The following is a 12,230-nucleotide window of genomic DNA, read 5'->3' as shown; positions in this document are numbered from 1 at the left end:
GATGCTCTATTCAAGGTGTACATAGAATAGTCAGAGGGGCATGCCAGATTAAGAATGGCAGTGTCAGCTTCCTGAAGCCATGTTTCAGTTATGGCGAGGATATCCGGGGCTTCATCCTCAATAAGGTCGTACAAGTTCTGCTGATGTTTCAAGACCGACCTCACATTTAGGTTCATAATCCGCAGAGAGGGAGGAGAGCCCCTACTATGGTGGACGACAGAAGGATATTTCCGGGGGAAGAGGCATTGGGGGGTCAAGTATCAGGCCATTGCAGGGACAACAATACGGACCACAGAGAGGGTGGACAAGCGGAAATGTACAGCAGAAGCTCATCTGACCGATGGAAACCAGGCTCTCCCTGGAGTATGTCCGCATGGCGACGAAACAGAAGTAATGACTATCGCAGACCAGAGCTCGCCACGTCCCGCACGGCCTTAGCGCGGACGGGCGCAGACGGGCAGGACTCTGGCACGACTCCGGCCACGCGAAGACACGCCCGCTGCGCGATCCCGCTGCGCTAGGGGAGGAGCATTAAATATGCGTTCCCCCGCTGGCGCATGCGCAATGAAGCGCTGTCGGTCTAATCCCTCACCTCACCCCAAACCAAGATGGCCGCCACCCCAGGACCAACCCGCCAAGCGGCGGTGAGGGGCACGATTATAGTGCAAGTAAGGGGAGCAGGAGAGCGAGGGTCTGAAAGACCTAAAAGAAAAACAATCAGGTGAGTTAAAATTCAGCTAAGCAGCAAGCGCCGTAACGCTCCTGTCCGCAGTGCGCTCCTTGTCAAGGGGAGGGAAAGGCGGGGACTCGCGTTAAATATGCGTTCCCCCGCTGGCGCATGCGCAATGAAGCGCTGTCGGTCTAATCCCTCACCTCACCCCAAACCAAGATGTCCGCCACCCCAGGACCAACCCGCCAAGCGGCGGTGAGGGGCACGATTATAGTGCAAGTAAGGGGAGCAGGAGAGTGAGGGTCTGAAAGACCTAAAAGAAAAACAATCAGGTGAGTTAAAATTCAGCTAAGCAGCAAGCGCCGTAACGCTCCTGTCCGCAGTGCGCTCCTTGTCAAGGGGAGGGAAAGGCGGGGACTCGCGTTAAATATGCGTTCCCCCGCTGGCGCATGCGCAATGAAGCGCTGTCGGTCTAATCCCTCACCTCACCCCAAACCAAGATGTCCGCCACCCCAGGACCAACCCGCCAAGCGGCGGTGAGGGGCACGATTATAGTGCAAGTAAGGGGAGCAGGAGAGCGAGGGTCTGAAAGACCTAAAAGAAAAACAATCAGGTGAGTTAAAATTCAGCTAAGCAGCAAGCGCCGTAACGCTCCTGTCCGCAGTGCGCTCCTTGTCAAGGGAAATACAGAATACAGAAAAAGTATACATCAAACAAATACACAAATGCTGAATTATTGTATTTATTTCACAAAGAAATATAAAAAAAAACAAGGTTTTAATTTTAATAGGAAGGTTGGACCCAGTGCCAGATTAAACACTGTGGAGTCCCCTAGGCAGTGGAAATTTCAGGGCCACGCTCGCAAATTATCTCCTAACACCCAATGCACCGGATGTTTTTTCACAAACTGACAGCTGCCAGAAGATGAGCTTTCAAGAGACAAACGGTTATGTGAATATGATGTCTCTGGTTTATGTACTTCAATTTGGTAATGGGCAGATTACATTAATACAGTATTTTCTCTATCGAGTCTTTAATGTACAGTTTTCGTTTCTTTGAGTTGAATAATTTTTTTATATCTTTTAGAAACAAGATTTAAGAAAGCTGGATTGTAATTTTCTTTCAGGATCAAATTAGTATTATTTTGATCGGTTGTCGTCGCGCTCCTAAAAGGAGTGGGGTCCATAGGCCGGTGCCTACTTTGCCTATTTGGTAAGCCAGAACTGGTTGGACTTTTTCTAAATTTGATTTTTAATTCTAAAAGATGAAGTGATATGTTAGACTCTGACATACCAGTTTGTCCTTTTTCCACCTAATGCGGGCTGTCTTTTTGTTGGCGCTTCAACTAAGGCCATTCACCGTCCACACTATATTCTGGTTTTTGTACTTGGACTGTTCCCACAAAGCAAGATGAGGATACCTTTGTTTTTTTACTTCCATTTCAAAGACCTTCACAGAACGTTTTACCATTTTCAATTTTGTTTCTTTAATATACTTTATGAATCTCCAAGTATTATGTAATTTTCTAAACAGTTGTGGACCCCCTGATTAGGCATCGCGGACCACAAGGGGTCTGGGACCACAGGTTAAGAAATAGTGGCCTAGGGTATCAATAAAGGAGGCTGTAAGAGAAGAAAACTGGTTAATGGATGCAGACAGGTGTAATGTGTGTGGTTTCTGCAAATCAATATAAATCTAACAAGCATCAGTGAAAAAAGTTAGCAAAAGAGAGTGCTTCCTTTGTGGTAGTAGACCGCGTTACAGCTTTTATGACCTGCCCTAAAATACAATGTCAGGAGAGTTGAGCAAATGGTGATTCCTCACAAGGCTGTAGAGCTAAATGATACTGAAAGAGACAAAAAGTAAAATGACTGGAATAAGTCAAATCAAACAGCAATGGAGTAATACTTATTGTCCATGATCAATAAATACCGGAGGCTGATCCTCCATATGGAGATAAGGCCCTTTGAAGCATGGGGCAGTGATTGATTTAGGCACCAAGTGCACCATCGTTAGTAAAATCAGTTTTTATAAAGCCTGGGAAGTATTGTAATGGTGTATGGCGGAAGCATAAGTAAAATAAAATTTCAGAGGAAGGTGGGGGGGTATGTAATACTGACATATTTAGAAAGGGAAGTATACACTTACTAAAAATTGAATTTTTCATCTTAGTTGGAACCAAAAAAAGTATAAGATGCGCCTTTGCAAACCAAAAAAGGATGAATAGATTCTACAAGTAGGATGTATGAATGAGGAAAAGAGACAGGCTTTTCCATACAGCCAAAATGTTTAGCCAAACGCTGAGGAAGCTTAAGGGTTTAGTTTGCGGTATCCAACTAAAATAGGAAATGAGGCTACTAAAACAGAGTTAGGAATGTCCCTATCACATTGAGAGATAAATGGAACTTGTGCTAAAAACGGAGTGGCTTTGAAGCAGCTGCTCTCTGTTTCACTGTGCAGGCGGCACCCATCTGGACCTTTAAAGGGGATTAGAGATCTCCTTGCAGGCGGGTGCAGTGAGTGACAACACCCACCTGCATGGGTATGTCTTGGGGGTCCTTAGGACCCCCTCCAGAGGGCTGCCATTAGAGGGTGTATTGTCAGTGCACCCCCTTGACAGCTTCTTTGCCTTTGTGTAAAACGGCCCCTGGAGAACTATTTATTTTTAAAACGCTCATGCATTTCTCGCTCCATATACTTTTGTGTATGGCTCTTTTCACATAGGTTTTGTGACAGATAAGCGTTATCTAATTACTATTGCTTTGCCGTTTCATTAGTGATCAGTGAAAAAAGTTAGCAAAAGAGAGTGCTTCCTTTGTGGTAGTAGACCGCGTTACAGCTTTTATGACCTGCCCTAAAATACAATGTCAGGAGAGTTGAGCAAATGGTGATTCCTCACAAGGCTGTAGAGCTAAATGATACTGAAAGAGACAAAAAGTAAAATGACTGGAATAAGTCAAATCAAACAGCAATGGAGTAATATTTGTTGTCCATGATCAATAAATACCGGAGGCTGATCCTCCATATGGAGATAAGGCCCTTTGAAGCATGGGGCAGTGATTGATTTAGGCACCAAGTGCACCATCGTTAGTAAAATCAGTTTTTATAAAGCCTGGGAAGTATTGTAATGGTGTATGGCGGAAGCATAAGTAAAATAAAATTTCAGAGGAAGGTGGGGGGGGTATGTAATACTGACATATTTAGAAAGGGAAGTATACACTTACTAAAAATTGAATTTTTCATCTTAGTTGGAACCAAAAAAAGTATAAGATGCGCCTTTGCAAACCAAAAAAGGATGAATAGATTCTACAAGTAGGATGTATGAATGAGGAAAAGAGATAGGCTTTTCCATACAGCCAAAATGTTTAGCCAAACGCTGAGGAAGCTTAAGGGTTTAGTTTGCGGTATCCAACTAAAATAAGAAATGAGGCTACTAAAACAGAGTTAGGAATGTCCCTATCACATTGAGAGATAAATGGAAATGTTTGCTGGGAGACTTGGAGGGGAAATATTAGAGCAAAGAGAAAGTAGTCTTCTGAATGGCCAAATAATACTACCCAAGAATATGAGTGTGTTTCAATCCGTAAATTATCAAGTCACGGATAAAAACAGACTCACATTGTGTTCTGAATACTTGAGAAGTAATGAGGACATTCTGGAAGGAGGTGAGATTTTCACACTGTATTTCAGATCAAATTATAATCAGATCGAGGGGCTCCTGCGGTACTTGAGATCTCATTGCCTCATTGTCCCTGAAGGCTTCTAAATGTTCAACAGAAAGTTTTTTTGGTTAGCCATCAGTGAATCCTGTATCTATCATATGGTGGCCAGCAGTAAAACGTTTTAGAAAATTTCATAAATAAATTTCCAACTGCAAACCATATATTCTTCATAAAACGGACTTTCAACACGCCAATGCTCAGGCAGCAATGCTGTACAGAAGTGTGAATAGATGATCTAAAATGGCACTCTAACTGTGGGACTAGGTGTGGTTTAACTTTTCAGAGTCCTCACAGTCATCCAAGTTCCTCAGTGTAGTAGGTCAGATTGTGCTGTTCATACAATAGGAATCCAACATATACACAGAGACACACACCCACATTTATGTCATGGCAGTGAACATTTAAATGTGCTCTAATAACTCATATTACTTAGATCAACATACTTACTGCTACAGTGCAAAGCCAAAGGTCAATTTCCAGTGTATTACCACATTAGTGTGAAATTCACAAGAAAAATATTCTTTAGGGCCTCAGAGTGCATTCTACAATTTCGTTACACATAGATAAAACTCTCCTAATAGCATGAGGCCTCTTCTTACTAATGTTACCTCCTTGCACACATTTAACACCCTGTCCCCTTCTTTTGGATAAATACCTTTTAAAGAACAAAAATACAAATACACCAGAACAAAACATGCCATAAACCATATATGCAGATAAGCAGAATGTAATATACTATTTATAACCATTGCTAAGGGAGGAGAGAGGCATCATGACCCACACCAGGCTTTGGCTCTTGTGAATCATGGCCCCTCCGCACACTCTAAAACGGTAATACATAACATCTTACAGTCTACCCATAATTAATAAATATATATATACACACACACTGAAACACGTGATGTGATCCTATACTCCTATCCAGGGGTTCTGGCAACATGAAGAATGAATCCTTAGGCCAGAATGTTTGCAAATGTCACCGGAATGGTGATATGGCAATATAGGGCCATACTGCAAGCGTTACCAAAGATGGTTTTTGTTACATTACATATTTGTTTTGAGGCAGTAAGCTTATAAAAGGTATTTCATTCAAACAGAGAAATGTATAATTAAAAAAGAAAATGAAATGCTGGAGTGTACAGTCAGGTAGGATTTAGAGAGGAATAATTAGGTCTCTGATTTGTCAAAAACACATTCAGTGAACAGAAGGAGGTTTTAGAAGCTGTTCTCTTACAGGCACAAATAAAAATGAACATTATTGGAATGAGAATGTCATATTTTTATTTACATGTCATGAACGGAATGTGGATTATACGATGAATGGTGTGAAATCTGTGCAAAGTGATTTGGGGTTGGTATTACGACAATGAAAACTATATTTCATAGGGATTCCACATCTTAAGGTCCCTCTTAAATATCAATATTATAGCACTGCGCTCTGTGCAATAAAACACCTAGGCATTATATACTATACTAATGAAATATGTTACAGTCTTTCACCTTGGAAAGGGGCACGGGATTTCTTATTAATTACTATGCAAATTAGTCTTAACAGTTTTCCTGGTCATATCCTGTAGACGATCTCCATTAGAAGCAAATTGTTTGCTTCATTAGATAAAAACATTTACACTGAAACAGTCTGAATTGCAGGAAACTACTGTTTTACATCACGAAGTAATGATAGAAAAGAAAAAGAAATGATGCTTAAAAATCCCATGGTCTGATCAAGGCCCAAGAGGTAGAATGGATTAAGCAATAATATCTTCCAGGGGTTGGCTGGCTGTTTGAATCTCTCCTGGCTATAAGGGATGGATTTAAGAAAGTTAGCAGAATAAAATGTTTTGTTGACTTTCTAGAAATCTTCCTCCGTAATGATGGGAAATATTCTGACAAGCTTTTTGACTTCGTAGACAGGAGGTCTCCAACGGGTAGCTCAGGTGCTACCAGTAGCTCATCAGTATCCTGGAAGGGGTTCCTTGAAGTGCTGCCCTGCACAGGGCTGAATTCAGTGGATCTACTATAGCCATATTGAAGAAATGGAAAATGCAGTTTTGATAGGAAACCATGTATTTTGAGGAACTAACATGTTGATATTGAAAATCAAAATGATTGAAAATTTGAAACCTATTTAAGCTGCTGTATGTGATACTTAAGGCTCGCGGTTTTCCATTTCTACAAATACTGACAGAAATCATCTATTTTTCTGTATTTTTTATGAATCTCACTACTGTCATTCATGAGTGCTATGTCAATAGCTGGGCAGGTTCAAAAGGAAGGGGAGTTAAAAATAAAAGTAAAAATAAAACAATTCCCTAATGGAACTTATATAACTGCAGCTGTACAGCTGGTTACGATGTTCTACAAAGCAAATTGCTTCAAATGGCTACAATCAACTGCCCATTCAAACAGGAGTAAACATTTGACGGTTTAATAAATCTTGAAATATGCCCATTGGCACTTCATTTTTTCCACTCAGCACATAATAAATATGCATGGATACAGATGGAATTGTGAGCCCTAGTCATACCGAATTGTGGAGATTTGTAGCCTGTAGTACTTCCGTTGTACCAGTAGGCAATTATGCTGTGGTTGTTATTTATTTAGTCATGTGAGGGAATTTTATTATGACCAGGCTTTTCCGGACACTGCTGTTAGTAACTCGGTCTTGTATGTGGAGATGGTTGATGTCCACTATAATATCAAATGTTAGTTATCGCCTAGCCAATATATTGTATCCAGTATTTAGGCTACCACAATATCATGAAGGCAAGTATAGTTTTTTTATGCTCCTAACTCCACACATTTGTATCTTGAAAATATGCATATCTTCAACATACAAAGATGTGGAGTTTAGAATAGTAAATCTTTACTTACCTATATATGTACCTTCATGATACTGTATTAGTCAATATTCTGGATATATTTTCGCATCACTCAGTATTGCAACATACATCTGGGTAGCCACTATCAGTAATCTTGCAAAATGCGGCCACTACTGTAATTTAATCTGCTGTGGGTCACTACTGCAACAATTGTCAAAGTGAGTAGCTTGTGACAAAAATTAAAAGTAGCCCTTGTTACAGAAAAAGTTGGAGACCCCCAATGTAGATGACCTGTTGCCATAGAAACTATTTGCCCCCTGCCAGTCGTATGCTGTCACCATACCGGTGGTACAATAATTGAGAACAAGGTAGTGATGGAATTAGGTCGCACATCTGTTCCCTAGTTGCTAGAACAATTTATTCAAGGTGCCCATCCGGATAGAAGAGCATCCCACTACCTAGGATGCGAAAGTCCACTAGGCCCAGGATATGGTACTAGTGGCTAGAACAATCTTTTCAACAGGGTACTATCCTGGCACTCCAAGTATCAAAATCAAGTATCACACAGTGAAGTGAAAGGTGAACCGTCTGGCCTGATTAGAATTGGCAGTTACAACTTTCCCCACAGTTATTCCGGAAAAAAGCAATGCCGCACCAATACAGTTCAGTCATAATACATACATAGTTTAATTAGCAAATATAGTCAACATACACGTTTTGAAGTCAGCATGTAACAGCGTATAACAATTGTTTTAGCAGAAAAGAAATAAACATAGTGCCATTAATCTTCAAATAACACATGTAAGTTACAAACATATGTAAAGTGTAACAATGTAGTGATTTCACTACATTGTTACACTTTACATATGCTTTTTTCCGGAATAACTGTGGGGAAAGTTGTAACTGCCAATTCTAATCAGGCCAGACGGTTCACCTTTCACTTCACTGTGTGATACTTGATTTTGATACTTGGAGTGCCAGGATAGTACCCTGTTGAAAAGACCATACCGGTGGTGTTCACCTCCCAGTACTCCAGTTGCAAGATTTGAGAAGTGAGCTCGTCGTAAAAGTAAAAAGAAGTTATTCACCCTTAACTAGTTTCTGAATCTTGGTTCTATGTAGGTATTTTCTATAATTGAGAGAATTGCACAAAAAGCAGCTAAGCTACAGCTTAAGTTAAACTTCTACACACTATTCACTCTAGATGTCAAATAGGTGTAGGGGGAACAGCCAGGAAATATTGAAGTGATTTATTAGATTTTTTTAAATAAACTTCCAGTTCTCTCAGATGGTAAAACAATCACATCAAGTGTCGGTAAAGAGGATGAACATACATTAAAAATGGTTGCTTGTAGTTGTAGGTTTCTGTTTTTTTTAATCAGGTCTAATCTATGACTGACATCAGATATCATCCAGATAAACAGGTAAAAACATATAAAAAATATAATCAAACAAACATCAAGATGCCAACTGTACTCCCTCACCAGCCACACAGCAACTGACACAAACACTGCATTTTAGTTCCATACCACTTATGACACAAAGAGGTGCTAATAGCATAGCTGTAGTACCGGATGATGTAAAGAAAAAACCAGAAGTTCAACTGATAGGCATGTGGAGTTGTATGCTTATTGGTGACTAGTGGTTGGCCATTTGGCCTATCTGAGGCTGGTGACTGAACTTTACCACGGAAAAGCACCAACTGAATTGATTTAGCTAATGTTAACGGAGATAAAAATCTATTTGTCCCTCCTGCAATTTTACCTGACAGAGACGATGAGTGACAACACCGACAGTAGCCCAGCAAGTACGAAGACCACAATGCTGCCCAGTGATGGGGCTGACGTAGATGTGCCTTGCTTTAAGAAGCAAGTGATCGACAGGATGAGGAAGACCACAGTTGACAGCAGCACATCCAGGAGGGAACTAAAGGTGGCACTGCCAAACGTCTTAACAGGAGCCGTCCTTATTACCTAAAAATTGGAAGTTAACAGAACAACAAATAGGAATTAAAAAATTAATGTTATCACTGTTTTTTAAAAGGTTACAGCAGGGAAGGAGCATTTGGTAGACATGTTACAGAAAAAAGAACAAAAGTTTGATAGGGAGAAGCATAAATTAATTAATGATGATTTATTGAAGTGAGTGACAGCTGCCCTCAACTTGAGAGTCCTATCACTGCGGACTGCGGACAAATGAAGTAAAGATGTTAACTCGACTTAAAAAGCTGTGTGTTCATCTTCTTGCAGGTTCAGACAACAAGGGACCAAAGAAATCTAGAAAAGTTGCTACTCCAATGCTCTATGAATAGTAGGGTCCCTGCTATAACTGGGTAAAACCAATCTCGATGAGTCTCCACAACAGAAACAGTCAATCTAAAGAAAATAAGGAATCCATTGAAACTGGAATCACATGGTCCTAATCGCCTCCATCTCAGATGCCAAGAGTGTACCTCCATTGTTCTATCTGCAGGGTAAGAATCCTTGACCAACATGCTTTACCTGTGCTACATTAAACACAGTGATTCTCAAAACTCTTCAAGGTGAGATGCTAATTTACCCAAACCGGCAATCCCCAGGAGTGAAGTAGAAGTCCTTTAAGGAAATTCAGCTGCAAGCATCAGAAAACGACATTTTTCGGTGTACGTTCACCCACCTTGAAGGGTTTTGGTAGTATGCTCAGAGGCAAGCAATTGAAAACATTAAAAAGGCCAGAACTAAATAACAGCCCCTTTTATTAAAATATCATTGGGGACGTATGAATAATTTCGTTCCGCCTTTATAGACAACTGACACCCTCAGACCCAACAGGTATCAGCTGCATAAAGCTTTTCTTAAAAGCTTCCCAGGTCATACATAGAAAAGAAATGGTACCTCTTCTTGATAGCTGGCTCTATATGCTCTCTCCAAGTCCTGATCCAGGAAGTTCAGGCTGAACCTGTTGATTGGAGGCTTGAAGAAGTAATCATTCATCAGGCTGTAGACAAACAAGTGCACAAAAGATTAGAGGGAATCAGGAAAGGGAGAGGCACTGTGCCCTGCTCTAGTTCTCAGACCTCAAAATCTTTCACCAGCACAGGCAGCCACATGTTCTTTAAAGATATACTATCTGCATTGTCCCTGAGAGACAATTGACAGGCAGTCCGTTGACTCAGCTTGTGGGAGATTTGTCCTATTGTGAAGATAAAAAAGGATGATCTGGAAATCTTGGTCTGAGATCCCTCTATTGTAAGCCCTAATGAAAACTATACAGGGACAACAATTTCCTTTACGAAACATATTCTATTGTCAGACTCCTGCCAACAAAAAACGAAGGGTCGGGGTTCCTACATTCCATCTTTGTTGCACCGGTAAAATCCTCCTCATTGTGTACCTGATGCAATTTACCACATGACTAAATATCTACACCATTGATTCAACTGACCTCCTTGGACTTGTTTCTCGTCAGTAAGCACCTTGCTTTAAACAACTGTCTTCAAAGGGTGTCAATTCGATTTTTACTTTTCTCATAAAGGGTTGTTTGTGTTACGAGATCCTAATGACATTTACTTAGCTCATGCATAATGGGCTGGTTAGCAAAAGGGCACGCAGGTTGAATACTTGTGGGATTTGTGTGACAATGAGCCTTCAGATATTCTAATGTTTGTGTGAGAAGCCTTAGGGTAGGACGAGAGGACAGACCTAGTTGGTGAAATTTGTAAGTGGTGGCAAGAGAACACATATTGCAGTACAATGGTCGTTGGCACTGTGGTGGATCTATAGGCGTGTGTGGAATAAGGGACCTCGGAGGGGAGTTGGAAAAGAGAGGGGAGTGTTTTGTATTAACCACAACATGCTCCCAGTGGGTTGGCACTGCACAGTAGGGTAAATATGGACACAGCAACTAAGAATTCTAGAAAGGATCAATGCATGTTTTTTATGGTGAGGTATGTGGACATTACTGATGAGGCAAATGTAGCAGGCAAAAAGAACCACTGAGAACAAAATGCTGACAGCAGGATGGCCTTTGTAGGAGGAGAGCTAGTATGAAGTGGTTATAACACTCATAAAAGTAGGGAGGGTAAATGCTGCTTGTGTGTTGGTCTTTGGCGGTATGGTAGATGAGAGGGAAGAGCCGCAAGATGGGAGAAAAATGGGTGGGTGTATTTAGAAGCAGGCGGTATATGTAACATGCATTTTGTGGCATATTTTGAGGATGAAGGTTAATTGCCAGGCCGCTGTTGCTTATAAATAGGAGTGTTTAAGCAGTCCTGATGGATACAGGGGTAGCGCATAGATGGAGATTGTCTATTGCCTTGTTTTTTTCTTTTTTGTCTCCAGTCTGATGGTATCAGGGCTGAGGGTGTGCCGAAAGTCAATAGAGATTGTGAGCTCGTAAGGCAGATAGACAGGGAGTTATGGCTTAGTAGACCTATTTAAGGCTTTGCAGATGATGCAGCTGGTTTTAAAGACCACATAGGCTGGCAGGTGAGGATAGTAGTGTTCTATTATGGAAGGGGTAATGTGGTCATACTTCTACAGGCCTTGGATTGTTGCTGCATGTGGAATACCCTTAAAGGAGGGCAGTATGGAGTATATGGCGGAGAGCAATGCCACTATCCAGATGTGAGAACTGGGACCTAAACATCAGCTTTGTGAGATGAACAGTTTAACATTCTTTAGTAGACAGAGCTGGTACCAGGCAGCCTTTTTTTCTTGGTGGTGTGCCCTTAAGGTAAGATCGGTGTTCATGCAGAATCAAAGAGAGTTGCCATTGGATTATATCCAGGCCACTAGAATTATGCAACAAGAAAGGGCAAAATTATGCAGCAGGGTTGACTAACTTATGCGGCAAGAAATGGATGTTGTACTGCAGAGGCACAGGGTCAAGACTGATTTGCATATGGCCATGTCTAAACTGGGGTGGTGTAGTGGGCAAAAGAACGATGGATTTAACCCAGATCTCTTGACTGGGGGAGAATGTCTGCATTGTCAGCATTTCGTCCATCATTTGTTTGTTGTAATGTACTGCAGAATG

General features: G+C 41.1%; 1 protein-coding gene across 2 annotated transcripts in view; it reads right to left on the bottom strand.

Annotated features, from left to right (window-relative positions):
* Positions 1-12,230, bottom strand: part of ADCY9 (adenylate cyclase 9) — a 482,409-nt gene that overhangs the window by 97,035 nt on the left and 373,144 nt on the right. For both annotated transcript variants that reach the window (XM_085628464.1, XM_085628463.1), the window contains exons 6-7: positions 10,088-10,190; positions 8,979-9,187 (exon numbers count right to left, since the gene is read on the bottom strand). In XM_085628464.1, the coding sequence (XP_085484590.1) occupies positions 8,979-9,187; positions 10,088-10,190 (312 nt within the window). The remainder of the gene's footprint in view (positions 1-8,978; positions 9,188-10,087; positions 10,191-12,230) is intronic.

The sequence above is a fragment of the Triturus cristatus genome, chromosome 10 (assembly GCF_964204655.1).
Source record: "Triturus cristatus chromosome 10, aTriCri1.1, whole genome shotgun sequence".
Lineage (NCBI taxonomy): Eukaryota > Metazoa > Chordata > Amphibia > Caudata > Salamandridae > Triturus > Triturus cristatus.
Note: the sequence above shows the minus strand (reverse complement) of the source record. Positions and strands in the feature narration are given on the sequence as shown.